The sequence below is a fragment of the Manis javanica genome, chromosome 10 (assembly GCF_040802235.1).
Source record: "Manis javanica isolate MJ-LG chromosome 10, MJ_LKY, whole genome shotgun sequence".
NCBI classification, from domain to species: Eukaryota; Metazoa; Chordata; class Mammalia; order Pholidota; family Manidae; genus Manis; species Manis javanica.
The window spans coordinates 86,126,501-86,146,563 of NC_133165.1; the positions used below are offsets into that span (position 1 = coordinate 86,126,501).

Consider the following 20,063-nt stretch of genomic DNA (forward strand, 5'->3'; position numbering starts at 1 on the left):
AAGTGGGATTTGGCCTGATATGAAAGATGAGGACTTCTCAAACTTTGGAGAGCATGAGAATCACCTGGGGATCTTGGTAAAAATGCAGATGCTGATTCAGTAGCTCTGGGGTGGGGCCTAAGATTTTGCACTTCTAACATATTCTCAAACTGCTAGTAGTCCTCAGATCACACTTTGAGAAAAGAGGTATTAACGTCTCTGCTGGTGAATGTTCTATATACAGAGGCAGAAGACATCAGGTGAGTAGATCAGAGTAAAACAAGAACGTGCTTTGCCTTTTCTACAAATCAGATAAAACTCTAAGATGGTTTAGGTCAGTGGTTCCTAACGGAGGGCAATTTTGCCCCATGGAGGACAGTTAGCAAAAAGTCTGGAGACATTTTTGGTTGTCATGCTTGGGCTGTGGGTTGCTATTTGCCAGTAAAGGGTAGAGGCTCAGGATGCTGCTGAATATCCTGTAACACACAGGACAGTTCTGCAACAAAGAATTATCTAGCTCAAAATGTCAATAATGTCAAGGTTGAGAAATTTTGGTTTAGATGAAGGCAACTTTTGTAGTGGAAAGAGCCAAGACTTTGCAGTCTAGGATCTAACACAAGCCCTGACATTTGCCAGTTGTGTGACTTTGGGAGAGTCACTTAACTTTGTTGAATTTTGTTTCCCTAATTTTGAAAAAGTATTGACAGGTTGTGGGGCTTATGACTTAGTAGGTCTCTGTAAACAGCAGTCTCCTATCCTTCATTTGAACCTTAGGGTTCTTGGGTCAGTAAAGAATAAAGACCAATGCAGACATGGTAGCAGAAGGACTAGCAGGTTGAGGTTTTGGGTCAAGGGCAAGATGCTTTGGGCAAAGAACAAAAAGATCTACAAGTCAGTACTAACCACCAAGTTACCAATGACCATGACCATCATGAAGACAATGAGGCACATGGCCTGGCCAGCCACCTCCATGCAGTCCCACATGGTCTCGATCCACTCCCCGCACAACACTCGAAAGACAATGAGGAAGGAATGAAAAAAGTCATGCATGTGCCAGCGAGGGAGTTCACAGTCCTGGTTGATCTTGCAAACACACTCTTTGTAGCTCTTTCCAAAGAGCTGCATCCCCACCACAGCAAAGATGAAGACAATAATGGCCAGCACCAGTGTCAGGTTGCCCAGGGCACCCACTGAATTTCCAATAATCTTGATCAGCATGTTCAGGGTGGGCCAGGATTTGGCCAATTTGAAGACTCGGAGCTAAGGGGAAAAAAAGCCAAACAAAAACCAAATGATACTCAATCCAGTTTCTTACCACATGACTAAAAAAAATGTATCAAATTAGTAAAATCAATTTAAATTTACTAAGCACCCTTGGGAAGTTCCCAGGACTTACTAATGATGTCTTAAGACTAAAACAGAAGAAACTGAGGCACAGATAGGGGAAAACTGATGAACTTCACAGTACATGACAGATTCAGGAACTCAGAGCCAAAAATACTCTCTCTAGTCCTTGTATTAGTCTCTGGATTAATTTACTTTTTAAAAACTCATATATGAACAAATCTTTTTCCTACTGATTTTCCCTTGACTTCTCAAGGGACATATCAAGGAAAATGTGATTTTGTAGTGAACCAAAATATAAATATGGTAAGGACAGTGAAAATAAATTATCTGTCCCCTTAACAAAGCAAGTACTTAAAAATTCTAAATACTTTTTCCTTTCCAATAAATAACCAATGGCTGATATGAAACTTTGCGATATGCTTGGAATAACTTGGAGGAAAAGCACAACTCCCAAGTAGGGGCACTTCCACACATACTAAACATCTCATGAAAAGGGACTATATGATATTAATTCGGAGGGCAGAACTTCTGGTATCCGTCAATTGTGAAATTTCTGTATTCTGAAATTAATGATTACAAGATTTTGTCTAACAGTCTGAGAATTATAATGCATGAAACCCATGAATGGAATGATAATAATGATAATAATGAGATCATCATCAGATGTTATAGGTCAGCAACTAATACATGATATAATAGGAATTCTGGTAGGAGGCAATAGTACTGATTTGAACTTTTTTTTCGAATTGAAAACCTGAGTTTTACCTGTGAGTTCAAGATTTATCAGGTCTTGCTCTGTGTGTATATCTGGGTCACTCATATTTTTTCCCTTTTTGACTAGCTTTTACTTTACTAAGAATATCAGCACTAAGCCTTCTACTTCTTAATCTTTCATCTTACCATTTAGATAATAAGTGCTATTCTCAAAAATGTGGGCTGCATCCTAACCAAACACTAGTAAGCATGGTTCCAGAAACTTGGCAGATACTTTCCCTGACGTGGACCTATAAGACCTGTGCTTTACAAAGAGTTTCACTCTATTCCAATTCTCTTTCTTAGATGTGCTGAATATCCTGATGAAAAAACAAACCCTTTCAGTTGTAAGCGCTTAGGTATTTTCCCAATAGGGGAAAAAAGCCCTAAGCCAATTCCGCAGCTTTGCTGAGTGGGGCACCTGCAAGGGAATTCAGCTTTTCAAGGAATTTAGTCAGGACACCACTTATGCCTAGACTTACGGGAAGCTGTTTTGAGGATATCAACTATTCTTTCAGAGTCATTTTAGTAATTTAAACATCGGCATCTTCAAATTTACTAATTAAAAAAATCCTTCTTAGTGATGGAAAACAAAGCCAATGTTCAACAACTAATTTCAATATAACTTTAAAGAACATTATTTTATTCTCACGTTCTGGAAGGGGTCACCATGAGGGAAGAGATGAGCAGAGCCATCTTTGAACAAGGAGAAATTCTTGTCATTGCAGGGAGATGTTCAGATGAAGAAATGGGTTCACTAGCAAATACAAATTTGACCCCAAAACAGCTCTTGGAAATCTTTCTTCTTCATCTTTTAGATTAACCATTATTTTCTGAGGAGCTTCCTAAAATTGATTTGTTTGCTGATAGATTTTTTTAAACTAACTTATTAGATATTTAGTAGAATAGTTTTCAAGATTTTAGTAGCTTAACCAATAAATAGCCAACTGGAATTGGGAGTAGAACACAGTTAAGGATTTTTAAAAAATCATCAAATTAACTTATGTAAAACTCTTTTTAGTAGCTGCAAGATAGGAAATATAAGAAGAAATTGAAGAAATGTGGAATACCAATCGGAAAGATCGCAGCACAGAAAGCCCTTCCACGTCTGCTAGACTCAGTTCCATTAAACTGAGGGAGACAATAAATCCATCAAAAATGTTCCAACCTTCTTGGAAATAATAGTAGGGATCCATGGCTATGAGCTTCAGGAACATTTCTGCTGTGAAAATTCCAGTGAAAACCTAAAGGGGGGAAGGCAGGGAGTAAAAAAAAAAGAATGAAAATGCCTTTATCATTACCTTTGAATATAACATATCCATGAAGCCTCAAGAACCAGACTTCGTTAAATTCTGCATCTGAAGACATCAATGCCTGGATGTCTGACGACCACTCCACACAGGGCAGGAAAGCCTTCTTTATTTTCCTCGAGTGAAGTACTACGCCCCAGTGCTCCTATCTTTGTTGCCAAAACTACCCGATTCACACTGTTGAAGAGTGCAGTTAAAAACTAGAACTAAACAATGGGAATACACACAGGTGACTCCTTCTAAAGGGTCAGCAGTCGTCTGAATATGTATGCTTGGGATGTTTGCCTAAATAAAAAAGTTACTCATTGGGTTACAATTATATTAGAAAAATACAGCATTATTCCTGATTTGATATTATGTGTCTTCTCAAACTTAGACATACACTGTATGGTTTCTTACTTTAAATCATAAAAATGATAGACATTGCTAAAGGTATATAAAATACAGGAAAAAACATCCATAGTCTCACCACCTTGCACCTTTTGGTGTTTTTTCAAATGCATATATATTTTGACAGAGTTGTAAAACCATAGAATACATAATGTCTTGGGTCTTATTTTTCAGGTATCATGACTCTAACCATGTTGCTAAACAGCCTTCCTAATTCACACTTATACTGCTTGTATATAATTCTATATCCTCAAAGAATATATCCTCAAAGAATTCTCTTATTGTTGGAGACTTTGGTGCTTTCTGTTGATTTTTTTCAATGATAATCAACGATATAATTGTTGTAGATTTGGAGCTTACAGGGTGCAACAGTGACTTTTTTTCCAGTGTTATCTGACTCCCACTCATCTGCCTGAGAACCTTGTGTTTCACAGTGCTGTCTGTATCACACAGGTCTTAGTGACATTAACATGCAGTGATAAAGCAAAAAAACACATTTCGTCTTTTGACAAGACCAAGACCCTCATTCTAGGCTAACCACATAACACCTGACTCTTACTAATTATGGTTTTGGATGACAGGACTTGATATGCAGAAGGTTTAAAATTCATAATAAATTAGTACTTGTAACCACATGGTCACCAAATTTACATATGAAGTTTAAGGAACTCTGAAGATATGGTCTGGGGCAGAATTAAAAACAGTGAAAAATGCCTAGATTATAGATACCCTTTGGAAGTATACTGAATTAATATATAGCAATAACAAAACACATCAAAATGGGTAATCAGGCTAGAAGTTTTTGGTGTCCATATGCTTTCCCATGGTTCCCCATTTTTCTAAACTGAAGATGCAGTATTCTAAAATTGAAACAAAATATTCCCTGAAGAGATCTGGTGAAGCAAAATCAAAATTCATAATGCAAGCTAAGCATCTATAGAGGGAACGTCACTCTTAGTATGGTCAGGGAAGGTAGGGGCAGCTAATCAATTCCTGACGTACACTTTGTCCTTCCCATAAACCCATCAAAGGCTCCCCTACATAGAAATGTTAGCCTGCTAATGCACACTAAGTAGAGACAAAATTTGCCATCCCATCCGTTCCTGGTGAGCACACAGGAAGTGCTCAATAATAAGCACTGGCGGACTAACTGTGGAATATCTGTACTGTGGGAACTATGTTCCTAAGAGAAAGTCAACAGTGACAGTTATGTGGTGTTGACTTTCAGTGGGACGCATGGCCCCCAGAGGTCTGGTAGGAATTCTGGTGACAGAGATCAGTAAGCACCTTGGTGCAACACGTGGTGAGATGACATCATTTGGAGTCTGGGTGAAAATAAATGGGTAACTGTTGGTTGTATGAAGGCATTACTTTTTAAAACATGGACAAGAGTAGATTTAAGGTTATCCTCATGATGCCACTCTTATTTGCATTGTGATATGCTCCTTGAAAAGGAGAAAAAGAATTACAAGCAGTGTTATCAACAACTGTACATAAATGTTACTCTTATAAATGTCAGCTAATATTCACCTAAGAGCTTATGTTCTAATGTAGCAGGTCTCAAAGTGTAGTTGAGGACCCTGGGTTCCCTAAGACCCTTTCAGGGTACAAGGTCCTCCCTTTTCCAACTGTGTGTCTGTATGAGGCCAGGTTTTCTTCCTGTGCTTCAACCAAAACAATGTATCATGATGGACTGAAGACAGAAGCAGATAAGAGAATCTAGCTATCTTCTATTAAACCAGACATGAGATTTGCAAAAATGTCAAACAATGCCATTGTTTTCTTAGGAAATTTAGTTTTTCCCCATAAAATGTTATTTATGTAATTGTGTAATGGGTATATTATTGTGATTTTTAAATGAATAAATATTTAATATTTACTAATTTTTTATTTAATTTCAAATGTGGTAAATACCAATAAATATAACTCTCTTAATAAGAAGCTCTTTAGCTCCTTTTAAGCGTATAAATAAGTCCTAAGATCCACAAAGGACTGAGAACTGCTGTTCTAATAGAATGCTCTGAATTCACATGGGGCTTATCTTTCTAGTCTGGACAAGCCTCTGAGCATAGGCCTGGGAACCTGTAATGCCAGGTCACCAAGTAAGGCCTACAATGTCCTAAGATTGGGGTACTGCATTTGGGGGCCACTTTGGGGCTTGGGAACAGTGGGGGAGAAGCAGCACACCTCCTGTTGTAATCACATCTGCAGACAAAGTTTATGCTCATTTGGGAGTGACTAGTGTTTGCATGCTCCTGTCTACTCTCAGGAGGGGGCTAACCAGCTCCTGTTCTATCCTGGGTCCTTCCAAAATTAATAAGAGCCCTAGTGTATCACAATGGAGACATGAAAAAACCACGTGGCCATGAAAAATAATGGCTCGTTAGGAACTCGTCTCCACAAGGGAAAGTGACCAACTCTTCTGGGTTTACCTGAGACTTTCCTGGTTTTAATACTGAAACTCCTGATCCTGGGCTTTTAGTTAGGGCAATCAATTTGTACTGCTTGGCCAAGAACGATCCCACTATTAAACTGTAAAGTTCCACATGCCAGGAATCCCTTCAGAGCTGTGCAAATTGGAATAGCTGTTTATCCACCCACTGAGGAGACAGGCTCAAGAACTAAAATATCATGTAATAAGTGCTTAAAAAGAGGTATGCACAAGGGGCTACAGGGGCACAAATGAAAGAAAAATTAAAATCTGAAAAGAATTCCTTTTAGTTGAAAATCTAGTTGAGCTATAGTTATGAAATGGTAACATCCATGTGTATTTGGTGAAGGAGGAAAAAATATGTTTTTCCTTTTGTTGCCTAATATCTCAGAAATTAAACTTACAGATTAAGCCTTGCCCTTCCTTACACACCCCCTCCCCATGAAAGATTCAGTCCTGAAGCCCTTATCCATGCGGATGGAGGCCTGGTGCCAGGTGCTGGAGGCCAAGCAGGGCATCTATGCAGGGGTGCAGCCCGGTGTGGGGAGTGAGAGCTTCAGTGGGCAGAGGATGTCTGTGCAGGGGGGTATCTGGCATGGGCTGGGAGAGTCTGTATGGGATGAGGTGGCTTTTGTGTAGGAGGGCTACCCAGCACAGTGCTGAGACCCAAGTGGGATAGGAGGGTTAGCCACATTGGAGGGGTGGGGTGCCTGGCAGAGAGAGTTAGAGCTTAAGCAGGTGGAGACAGCATGCCCAGGGGGAGGGCAGCCTGGTGTGGGCTGACACAGCCTGAGTGGGCTGAAAAAGGCATCTGCACAGAAAGGTGGCCAGTGAGGGGTGTTACAGCCGAGCAGGATGAGCAGGATGTGGCCTGGCACTAGGAGTTAGCTATGCAGTCAGGGGAGGAGGACTTCAGAATACACAGATGGTGCAGGGAGTGAGTACCCTAGTGTGGGTCCACGCAGATGGGCAGCTTGGAGTGGAGAGTCAGAGCCCTAACAGGGCAAGGAAAGGTGGCCTGGCATGGTGTGTGAGAGCCCAAGCAGGATGGGTAGAGCCTCTATGCTGAGGGAAGGCCCACTGTGAGGCACGGGAGTCCAAGTGGGGGTAGGGAAACAAGGACATGCGGGGTGGCCTGGCCTGAGGGGTCGGAGTCTGAGAGGTGGGAGGAGGGGGTCCACATAGAGGACAGTGGGGTGGATGCTGGGGGCCCAGTATGGGGAGTCAGAACCTGAACAGAACGAGCACATCCATGTCATAAGAAGAAATAGTGGCTTTTTGATCAAATACGAAAATATAATGAAAATGGTGGCAATCAGGTTTCTTTTTGATGGAGGAGTGACAAATGTAGAGAGGAGAAAGCGGGAATGAATCCTGTAGTTCTGGATTAGAATAATCAGCTGGCCCCATACCGAGGGGGCCTAGCCATGCACATTGCTCCAAGAGATCTTGACTTCTAATAAGGTTTTCCACTGAAACAACCAGGGCTCCTTAAGAAATGACTGATTCCAAGCCCAAGAGAGGAAATACATAAAGTCAGTCTGGAATATTCTGTGATTCCAGAAAATAAGGAGGTAATGAAGACATGCTGAAAGGACACAAAACCAAGCCTGCAAGGCTGTCACGGGCCAAATCAGGAACAGTTCAAACATTTAAGTAAATCATAGTAATGGATTATAACTCATTGGATAAAATTGAAAACGATGCATCCATACTGATAAAAATGAAAAAAATTAATAAAGTGAAAATTTAATGAAAAACAGGAAATTTAGATAGTTTCAAAATGTCTTCCTCACAAATACTTATTAATTACAAATGGAAAAAGAGGGACTTTACAGGGGAGAAGCCTGGCAGACACTTCCTTCTGAATGATAAAGTGAGTATCACCAGCAACGGGACAAATGGAAACCTGGCAGCTGCAATGAGAAGACAGCCTCACTTGTGTGGTGTGCGAAAGAAGATCCTGAGTCTAACCATGAGGAAGCCTCTGTCAGACCCAAACTGAAGGAATTCTACAAGACAACTGGCCTGTAGTCGTCTTCCAAACTGTAAAGGTCCTGAAAGACAAAGACTGAGGAACTCTTCCAGGCTGAAGAACTTGAAGGGCGTGATAACAAATGCAGTGGTAACTCTGGAACTGCAACTTTTTTGTTAAAAAGGACATTCCTGGGATTACTGGCAAGACTTGGAGAGTTAGACAGCTGTAATAGTCCCTGGTATTTTCCTGATTTTGATAGTTATATCATGGTTCGAGAATGTACTTGGTCATAAAAAACACACACTGAGGTATTCAGGTGTGATAGGCTGTGTCAGCAAATTACTCTTAAAAAAGTTCTTTATACTGTACTTGAAACTTTTCTGTAAAATTGAGATTGTTTAAAAAACCAACTTATCAATTCACTGTTGTGTTCAAATGGTTGCAAAAAAAGACAAGAAAAGAATCATTATATTTATTCACTAAACAATACAGAAGTTGTTTAAATCTCGTGGGCTTCAAAGGACACCATTCAAAGAACAAAAAGGCATCCTACAGTATGGGAGAATATATTTTTAAATGACATATCCGACAAGGGGTTAACATCCAAAATATATAAAGAACTCACACGCCTCGACACCCAAAAAACAAATAACCCAATTAAAAAATGGGCAGAGGATATGAAGAGACAATTCTCCAAAGAAGAAATTCAGATGGCCAACAGACACATGAAAAGATGCTCCACATCACTAATCATCAGGGAAATGCAAATTAAAACCACAGTGAGATATCACCTCATACCACTAAGGATGGCCAGTATCGAAAAGACTAAGAACAAATGCTGGCAAGGATTTGGAGAAAGGGGAACCCTCCTATACTGCTGGTGGGAATGTAACCTAGTTCAACCATTGTGGAAAACAATATGGAGGTTCCTCAAAAAACTAAAAATAGAAATACTATTTGACCCGGGAATCCGACTCCTTGGAATTTACCCAAAGAATAGAACTTCTCAGATTCAAAAAGACATATGCACCCCTATGTTTATTGCAGCACTTTTTACAATAGCCAAGAAATGGAAACAATCTAAGTGTCCATCAATAGATGAATGGATAAAGAAGATGTGATACATATACACAATGGACTACTATTCAGCCATAAAAAAAGGAACAAATTCTACCATCTGCAACAACATGGATGGAGCTGGAGGATATTATGCTCAGTGAAATAAGCAAGGCGGAGAAAGACAAGTGCCAAATGATTTCCCTCATTTGTGGAGTATAAGAACGAAGCAAAACTGAAGGAACAAAATAGCAGCAGACTCACAGACTCCAAGAAGGGACGAGTGGTTACCAAAGGGGAGGGGTGTGGGAGGGCAGGTGGGGAGGGAGAAGGGGATGGAGAGGTATAATGTTTAGTACACATGGTGTGGGGGGTCACAGGGAAAACAGTGTAGCACAGAGAAGGCAAACGGTCAATCTGTGGCATTTTACTACACTGATGGACAGTGACTGCATTGGGGTGTGGGTGGGGACTTGATAATATGGGTAATGTAATAACCACATTGTTTTTTCAGTTGAAACTTTCATAGGAGTGTATATCAATAATACCTTAATAAAAAAAATCTCCTGGGCTTCAATTTCCTTTATAAAACATGGGGGTTGGATTGAATTATCTTTAAGGCTCCTCCTATTACTGACATTTTTTTTCTTACAGGAAGGGTGGAAGAGGAGGGGATCTTCAATTTACAGACAACGGTTCTCATCTCTCAAAAACATCTGCCTGCATATCTATGAACAAACACAACTTAATTCACTGTCCCAGCTGCGGCAAAAGCCTTGCATCCTATTTCAAAAGCACGTCCATCTCACTTTTTTCCATCCTCTTGTTCTCCGGTTCAGTTGAAAGCTCTCTTCAAATCTCCAAGCCTTTGAAAATTCTCCTCCTGAATTCCACTAACACAGTGCCCAAGATTTGTAGAGTACTTTTCACTATTCCAAAAACTTTCTGTATAGGTTCTCATTTTCTCCTCCCAACCACCGTATAGACATGGTATTATCCTCCTTGTATGGATGTGAAACATTTCTAGACAGAATTCAATGGCTTATTTATAGTTAGTATGTTCAAAACAGAACACTTGAGTTTAAACTCCACACCCATTCCTCCTCAGTCATCCCCATGTCCCCTCAGTGACTAAACCCCCAAATCTAGGCACCATTCTGGATTCCTTCCCTTCACCCTCACAGCCAATCCACTGGCCAGTCCAAAGAATCCCGAACTATCACCATTCTCCATTCCCACTGTTGATGTATGTTTGCTTTTCCCATGAAAACTCTCACTGACCGGCTGGACTACTTTCTTATTTTAGAGCTTGGTTCTAAGTGGCTTCTCTCCTTTCCTTACTGGTGATCCTGAGAAAAGTCTTCTGAATGCTCACAACTTAATGTAGGTGTGACTCTAAATCTCTGCTCATTTTTAAGAGAAAAATAACATTATTTTCTGGCCTGGTCTGAGAACAATTCCACTGGCAGTAGGTGAAAAAGCCTCTCAAAATCTCTTGGAAATCAATGACTAATTCTGTAAAAAGCAGAAAAACAAGACACTACCGGGGAAATACCAAAATTGATCAAGTCATATTTCTCATTACTTAACCCTTGGTTAATAAAATAAAGCTTACAACTATATGACATTATTGATTGGCTCAAAATGCTGTTTAATGGCCAAGTCCCTGGGTCAGCCAGTCACACAGCAAGCCTACCCTCAGGCACCTCTCAGAGCTAGGTAGCAGATTTCTGGGACAGCTTATGGGGGTGTCCTGCTTTAGGACTACGGTGCTTCATCAGGCTGCACTTAAGGGTTTACACTGCAGCCGTGGGCCTGAAGTGTGTTACTAACTCAGACCTGGAAACTGGAAAGACCGCAGAATCATCCTGGATGTGCACCTGGGAACACAACAGACTCTAGGGACTAACTGCATAAAGGATCCCTTTTGCCATGTGTGTTTTCAGAATCAGCACTCAAAATGATATTACAACACTTTAATAGTATATTGACTTAAGGTTGAAACTGTGTTATGTGCAAGAGAGAGAGAGAGAAACAAATACTGAGGAGAGGCCACATTCAAATTAAATGGTAACAACTGATTTGACATGCCTATGGTGCAACTCTTAGGGAATAATTAGGCCCAGATGACCTAGTGGGTTGTTTCCAATGAATTCTTCACTATGTATCAAAATTCGATCAACTCTGGATTTTTGTACTAAGGAAGTTAAACAGATAATCCCCAAATCACCACTATTTGACTTCACAAGACACTGTGTAATGTTTTTTAAAAGCTGCATACTTATCTTCTAAATAATATAATAAATAAACATATGCCTCAAACTAACATTGAAATAAATTTGGCATGGATAAACTAATGGTAGAAACTGGATGACGACCCAGAAGTTGGACTGGAGGAGAAAACACACCTGGAGTTCAGAACTTCCAGATACACCCCAGATCAGTGAGGGCAAATTTATAGTCACATTTAATGCACAAAAAGTGTCTCCTATCTTGTGGTTGTTACTGAAGGTGAAAGGGCAAGTGATTTGCTGGAGTAATTCAGGAATCATTGTGAGAAACAGAATGAGAAAAAAATCCAGAAGTCCTTGGCTCAGGCTGCTGAAGCCAGCCCACTGTGCCAGGCGCCCATTCCGCCACCACAGCTGGTTTTCTGCCAAAAGCTCTGAAATGACGACTTCGGAGTTCTACAGAAAGAGGCAACAGCCCGGGGTTCGCAACACTGAGCAGAAGTGGCTGGGGCTGTGGCGTGTGCAGAAGCATTTGTCTTCCAGTGAACTGTTACTTTCTTTTCAACTAACTCCAGTTTTCAGTATCAGGAAAAGACATCCCCCAGGCAAAACAGGTTCAGATCACAAAATCAAGACACAGAGCTCCATCTTACCAGATTTCCTACAGCCAAGACGTGCTCAAACTGAGGCGTCATAGGGTGGTGCTCCATGGCCATGAACAGTGTGTTGAGGACGATGCAGATGGTGATGGCCAGGTCCACAAATGGGTCCATGACGATCAAGTTCACGATCTCCTTCAGTTTGATCCAGTAGGGGTGACACTCCCAGATGAGGAAAGTATTGGCGAATTTATACCAGCACGGCGGGCACTTCCTCTGAGACTCTTCCAGCTCTGTGGTGAGTAAAGATGAAAGGGGGCCCCTCAACCACAGGGGGAATGCAGAGCCCAGAGCTTTGAGTCCCCCTGGGCTGTCCCCACCCTTCCTGCCATGCGAGTGCTGCCTCTCCTGAGGGCTTCCCTCAGTCTTCCCTGAGAGAGAGCACAGTCACTGCCTGGTCGCTTCCCTGTTAACAATGATCTAGTTACAAGCAGTCCATCTGTTTGGGGAGCACAGCGTAATGGTTAGGAGCTTGGCCTCTGGAGTCTGACTCCCCAGTCCAACCAGCTTCAGCACTCAGAGGCTATGTGATCCCAGGCAAGGTGCTGACTCCTCTATGCCTCTGTTGCTTCATCTGAAATGGCACTTACTTTACAGGTCAGAGGACTGAGTGAGTCCTGCAACCCTCAGCCACTGAGTGAGTGAGTTGACGCATGAAAGCAGACAGCACGCAGCCGGGCACAGGGTTAGTCCTCACTAAGTGGTAGATGGTACACACTGTATCATCAAATCATTATCAGGGAAGTGGTCAAAAGCACAGACTCAAGCCAGATGTTCCTACGTGCAAATATGAGCTCAGACACACTTGTTAACTCAGGGATCTTGAGTGAGAATTAAATGAGCTAAAATGAAGCTTATCGCTTTATAAGAACACCCTCGCCTATAGAGATACGTGCTATTACTATTATTATCTTTACAGCAGAATCAGCATCATCAACCAAGCCACCATGTGGATGCATCTTTCATATTCCCAGAGTTCAAGTCAATGAGTTTACATTTCACTCATTTCAGATAGGAATTCAGATAGGAATGTCAGTCACGTCCCCTCCCCGACCCGCTTCCCTTCTCTCATTGCTCCTTGCATCTCATCTGGCCCATTTGCCCTTTTCCACTCAGCTCCTTTCCTTCTCGCTTTATCGTCTTCCTCTCACCCTCCCTTGGTCCCTTCTTTCTTTCCCTTTTCTTTCTCTCCTTATCTGCTCTCTTTCAGAAGCAGAACCTGTTTTTTCAAACAAGATCTTATGTGACACCCCCCCTTGCCCTGCCATCTGTAAAACAGGAACTGCTCTTGTCAGGGCAGGAAGAGGAGTTTGGAGCCCAGTTCAATGGACCACTGCCTTCCACGGGGGACTTGCCCACAATCCTAGGACTCTGATAAACACAGACAAAATTGCTGGACCAGAAGTTCTCTAAGGTCGTTTACAAAACAAAAAATTAAAAAGGACAAAAGGCAGAAAGCCATTTGGCTGGCACTACAATCTTGGCATGAGGCCCTAGGTAACAAAGCCCTCCTCAAATGAAGTATGAAATATAATGGCTGGGACTACAGAAGTCCCAGGACCTGGACCTAGGAGAATGTTAAGAGGTGTGACTTTGAAAACCTGTCAGCATTAATTCTCAGACATAGGTCTGGGTTCTACAGGGTTGGATATAATTGCATTCACCCCAACCCCATTTCTGCCGACTAAACCAAATCATTCAGGGAACAAAAAAAAGTTTCCCAACATCTCACCAAGAACAAGATGGCTGCCTTAATAGCGTCTACTTTCCCTCTTCCCAACCAGCTGGATGGTGCCCATGGTGATGGCTTTATTTTAGATGGGGTGCTTTGGCTGGGTTTCTGATTGGCTCCCTCGTTGCTAAGAAAATGGTTGCCTTGGTTTTCCAGCTTTAAGGGCCACAGTAAGCGCCACGTGGGAGTTTGCGTGGGAAAGGAAGTCTGTGAAGAAAATTTGCTTTGGCTTCTTCCTCATAGAACACCCTCCCTTTCCAAGGTAAATTTAGTTTTCTTCCCAAAAAAAGAAAATGAAAAGGTTCTCTATTTCCATAAATTCTTATAGTACATATTTGGAAATTTAGTTCCGTTCCTTTTTTCAATCTCCTCTCCTCTCCAAATGTCTGCTGTTCACTGGCACGTGGAGGCTAAAGCAGCGACTGTTCACATTTCTGACAGTTGACACAATTGTAATATTACAGTGAATGAGGCTGAAAGTCTTTACCAGACAGTGAAGAGGGGTGTCCTACCCTATGGGGCACAAGAAGCTTTCTACAGGAATACTAGATATGTCTTATTCACATTTACTGAGAAGGTAAGATCTTCAGGATAAATCTATTCCATTCCACCAAAAGTAAGAAATGTGGAGCATTAAGTGCTAGAAAAGATCACTTAGGTGAATAAGGAGGTTTATCAAGTGACTCACAACTTTGCAAACTATTACTGGCCCCACAGCCTGGAACGGCTAAGGATTTGGTCTGGGGGAATGGGTTAGCACGTAGGGGTGAGATGTCCAAAGGTTTGTGGGGTTTCCCATTTTGCTCCTAGTCATTTTCAGAGAGGTTACTGCAGTGGCAATTTCAGGGGGTACTGGGAACTATTTTCAGAGAGGGCCTCATAATTCCATCATGTTGGTGGCATCAGTAGACCATGAGTTTTCTGAAGTCAGGTACTTCTCTCAATTCAATTCAACAACGTTTAAGCCCCTACAATGTGCACTGGGAACATGCTGAGGAACAAGAGTCCCCAACTTCACACAGCTTACAGCTGCAGCGGGAAAGGTGGACAGCAAATTATTGTACTGACACTTGATACTTGTCAGTTGAATAAAAGAATGAATAAATAAACTGTGGCAGCAATAGTTATGGCCAGTTGCTGCTCTAGAGGAGTTTCTGAAACCGTCCTACTTGAGGATCAATAATGCTAAGTACCATCACTGCTTCCTTCTTATTTTACCAGCTCCCTCCCCTTTTTCCATAGCTTTTCTGCTCGGAGAAATGAGACTACACCGCTCTGCCTACACCCCACCACTCGTCCTCTGAAATAGCCCCAAAGCTCATGGCTCTGCTGACTGTGAATTCTGCTGAGTTGACTGGATCTTAGTGAGCATGTCTGCAACAGGACAGGGGTAGTGCAGAGCAGGCCGGATTTTCTCATTTACAGGATTCTGGAATTCTCCAGTATCTGGGTTCTAAGCCATCAGGTACATAGAAGCCTGCTTCTTTGGTGTTAAATAATAATCTTTGAATTAAAATACTGTCAGACTTTCCTAACTGAAGGTCTGGGAAGCAGGAAAAATTATTCATTCAATGCTGGCTTTTACTGTTGTAGCAATCATTAAACCCAGAGGGACTGATGGTTAAATAGGACTGAATCTTTCTTAATGTCCTTTAATTCCCTCTCACATTATTCAGCTTCAGCCATTCATCATTCTTTGCTTTCAACAGTTCTGTCCTATCAGCTTTCATAAAGGAAGTCAAATATAAGGAGGTGGGGGGAGGAGGAATGCCTGGGCAGGAAAAGGCAGGAAAGGTACAGGCTATGTGAACATTAGGGCTTAGAAAGGGGGAAAAAGAACTGGAACGGCTTGCTACTTAGGAACACAGCTACAGCTCTCTCTCCCCCCCGAGTGCCCCTTACAACTATTTTTTATAAATGTGCTGGTGGGTGGAAAGTGGAGAATAAGTATAGCAAGACAGAAAGAGAAAGAAGACACAGAGAAGGTGAAGAAAAGGGATAGAAAAAGACAAAACTAATATTCCAGTGGATTCTATCCAAGTCAGCAGAGGACAAAGGAACTGAAGGCCTCAGAGGCATCCAAGGCACCAAGACCCGCCTCCTCAAGCACAGCAAAGTTCAGTTCAACAAACACCTGCTGAGCATCTCCTTTTGCTAGATCCTGTACCAGGCCACTTTAGTAATCAATAAATAATTGTTGCACTGCATTGATCATTCTCCTGTAATGACATCTTTGCCAGGAATAAAATACACCTGTGGAGGTCACTAGTTTGTCTTTCTCAACCACCACAGATACCCAGAGAAATCTCGGGTCTCCAAGTGAAGAATAAAATTCACCAAGGTTCTTAAGCTAGTGCCTCTGAGCTTGGATATCTCATGATCTGCAGTTACTTGCCTGTAATCTCAAAGTATCAGCTACAAAGTGTAAAGATAATCTATCAATGACTTCAATGGGAATTAAAGAAAACAGGAATAAATGAAGTGTTCAGGCAGCTAGAAACAGTTCAATATTCTTTTTACTTGATTCATTCTCAAGAACAGTCTAAGTCTAGTCTAACTCCTTGACCATATGTGGTAATGTAAACAATCTATGGGAGTTCCTTTCTAGGGATTCTCCCTTCACCACAGGGGTGTCTGCACATACACATGCACACACACAGAGCAGACGTGGTGCTGGGCTTCAGTGACTCAAAAAATAACTTGTTCAAAGGACACCAGGATAATTTTGAGTCTCTCTATTTTAGGGACTCTGGTTATTGTTGGGTTAGCCTGGGTGTTACTCCGAAGAACAGCAATTATGAGGCCTCAAGAATATTCTAGAGCTACAACAGGACAATCATTTAAAATCAACATGTATCAAATGAAGAAGGTTGATTCATGCAGAATCAATCAGAATCTTGTGAGAGAAAACCAGTCACTGAATCTACCTCCAAAGAAAGCAAGAAGAGCCTGGAATACTGCTCACTATCGGACAGAAGCTGATGCTTGCTGGGGGACTGTTTGGACGGAAAACCCTTGGATATTCTTCAGCACACCAGGCCATTTTGTGGAGGAACCACACAACACCAGGTTCAGGTACTGACAGCAACATTGCTGTAGACATGCTATGATTCAACAGTGGCTGCTCTTTCCTTGTGGCACAGAGTACTCAAGAAAGAGGGGTTTCAGCTTACTTATTAACACATCAAATATATTTATGGATATGTGGGGGTGTTTGAAGAGAGGCAGAATTAGGTGCGATCAAAATCCACAGTATACTTGGTCCTTAAGGGAAAGCCAAAAGATTTGTAAGTAGCTAAAAAGGGAAAGAGGACGGTGTTTCGGAGGAGATGGCGTGAGGGTGATTCCATCATTTTACTTCTTCACTGTTCTCATATCACCCCACTGGTTCCTTCTGATGCCAATGACAAAGACTTCTTGAGATTCTCTAGCTCATGCCGACATCACTCCTTCATATTTCTTACCTTACCTAACATTATGGACAATGTTGGCAGCAGCTTTGAAGTCCTTATTTGATCCTCTGCATGTAGATTTAGGATGCTGGTTTTTCTAACCAGCAGACTCGATTCCTAAAGCTCAGGGTTTTGCAAAGCTCAGATGAAGGGACATGGATTTTATTTATCATACACACTATACATTTGTATCTCAATAGCTTGGACTCAGCACATACCTTCTACTAGTGTATTTGTAACCACACTCAATATACTGTTGATTCTGTCCTTCCGTCCATAGGAGGCCAGTTGGTCCATGGAGACTAAGAGAGATCCAGGGCCTTTCTTCTTAATCTCTACCTCAGTTGTAGCCTGAAAAAAAAAAAACAGCAAATTAGGTGAGCAAAGTCTTAAAAATGCTAAGGCTGGGCCTTACTGGATAGATAGTCCAGGGGGTGAGCAAGAACATATGCTCTTCATGATATCTTTTTACTTTGATCCTGCAATTCTATTCACCTCAAGAAGTAACAAGTTATCCATGGATCATCCTTAGTCCTACAGATGATAAGATCAAGTCATTTAAGTTTGTACTAATTTAGAATGAATCCAAGAGTCTGGCCCGGGACACAAATACTTCAACTGGTCAATCCAAGCACATAGTAGAAAGACCAGGTCCTCTGGGGCAATGCAATCAGAAGTAGACCCTGAGTTTTCTTAGTCTCGCAGACACAACATTTGGTTAGAATTGGACCACATGATAAAATTAGTAAAATTCACTGTATTTGAAATTTCATGAAGGGCCAAGTCCCTGATCAGACTGAACGTTTTAGATCTTGTTTCCTCCATGCATGGGAGCATCATCACTCTACCAAACCGTCACTTCCCAAGGCCAAACCTGGGCCTAACTGAATGCCAGCAAGTTGAAGTTCTACTCCAAATCTCGTCCACATCACTGTAAAAATGTATGGTAAGCTTTTACTATCTTAATTAAATATTTAGCATTATATATGTTTACCTTGCCCTTTTAAACTTTCATATTATGAGTTAACTGGTAATGTTCAAATTCCCAACCAAACAAAAGGGCAGAAAACACCATCAGATTGTTATACAAAATATTTTTTACATGTTCTACCATAGGCAATACCAGAATGGCAGGTTTCAGCACAGGGTTTCTTAATGTCCCCAACTTGTGCTCTTTGTGCCAACCTGAATATTCTACATCAGAACAGGCTTAAAGGAGGGCTTAGAAACTAGCTTGTCATCCACTATATCATATCATCCACATAAAGTTGGCTGTCCCTTTCATGGTGAAGAGTACAGAGACAGTCACCATCTTTCAGAGGACAAGGAAGACATTTTATATGAAACTGGAGAAGTATGTCTGGTTAGCACTAGAATGATACTAGCTGTTTTGAACAGAAAATAATGATCTCTGGAGAGCTACATCAGAAAGACTTTCTGTCCTCATACATGTTTAGATTCTAGGAACCGTACAGAAGAAAGTTCCTGGCAGATTATCATTTATCTTCTCACAGTGTATTATCAAACTGTTCCACTGATTCAGACATTTGGTTCACTTTAGAGTTCTGTTGTTCAGCAGAGCTAAGAAATGGAAAGGAAAAAGGATTGATTTCCTTGGGAATTCCTGGCACCAACTGACTTTTGACCAAGGTGCTGAGTCAGTTCAGTGGAGGGTCTTTTTAATAAATGATGCTGAAAAACAGGATATCCATCCAGGTCGACTCCTATCTAATTTTATACACAAAATTAATTTGAGCTGAATCAGAGACCTGAATGCAAAACCCAGAACCATAAAGCTTATAGGAGAAAAATACCTTTACTATCTACAGGACTGGCAAAAGTTCTTGGACAGGATGCAGAAAACATCATAAAAGAAAAAAAACTGACATATTGGACTTCATCAAAATAAAAAATTCACATATTTGATAAAGGACTTGTATCCATAACATATAGACAACTGACAATAATAAAAAGAACAACTCAGATAAAGATGGACAAATAAAGAAATGGCTTTAGAAAGGCAGACCCAAGATCACAAGTGTAAATAAGGTAAAGCACGTGGGCTGTGGAGTTAGCATGGCATAATGCTTAATGGTTAATGGTTAATGCTCTTGTGTTAGACTGCCTGGATTCAAATCCTAACTCTGTGCAATCTTAGACAACTTACTTTATTTCTCTAAGTCCTGTTTTCCTCCTGTGTAAAATGCAGACAAGAGCAGTATCTCATGAGGAGGGGGCTGTGAGCACTAAATGAGATAATGCTTGTACGTCTGCAAGCAACAGGACTCTGAGTTACGTGGGATTTTGGATTGTTAGTGGCACCTGCTTTCTTTAAGAGTGAACAGATTCTCATCTGCTTTTCCAACTCTGAGATGAAGACATGAGAACAGTCCCCTTATCCTCTGCTTCCAAAGAAGCAATAGTGAAAAATCCCCAAACTATCACCACTAGATGACAACTGAATACTTAGTAAAGATGTGAAATAGTTTTTGACGAGACTCTAATGAGGTAATACCTGGATGTCTTTTTTTCCACAGGGAATACTGTATTTCTTAATTTGAGCCTGAAGGAGAAATACAGATGTGGCATAGCCTCAGCATTAATGCTGTATGAGATGAGCTCGTGGACCATCAGTAGCCCCTACGTACTCCACGAAGCATGAGTTTACAACGGGAAGCACGTCAGTGGTTCAGTCAGACAAGTTAATCCTTGGCTATAACAGAAACGTCCAAAATGTCTCAACAG

General features: G+C 41.3%; 1 protein-coding gene across 2 annotated transcripts in view; it reads right to left on the reverse strand.

The window, feature by feature from the left end:
* SCN8A (sodium voltage-gated channel alpha subunit 8) overlaps positions 1-20,063 on the reverse strand; it is a 194,708-nt gene that overhangs the window by 34,346 nt on the left and 140,299 nt on the right. For both annotated transcript variants that reach the window (XM_073213498.1, XM_073213499.1), the window contains 4 exons: positions 17,537-17,669; positions 12,129-12,367; positions 3,150-3,323; positions 883-1,239 (listed from right to left, as the gene is read on the reverse strand). In XM_073213498.1, coding sequence (XP_073069599.1) covers positions 883-1,239; positions 3,150-3,323; positions 12,129-12,367; positions 17,537-17,669 — 903 coding nt within the window. The remainder of the gene's footprint in view (positions 1-882; positions 1,240-3,149; positions 3,324-12,128; positions 12,368-17,536; positions 17,670-20,063) is intronic.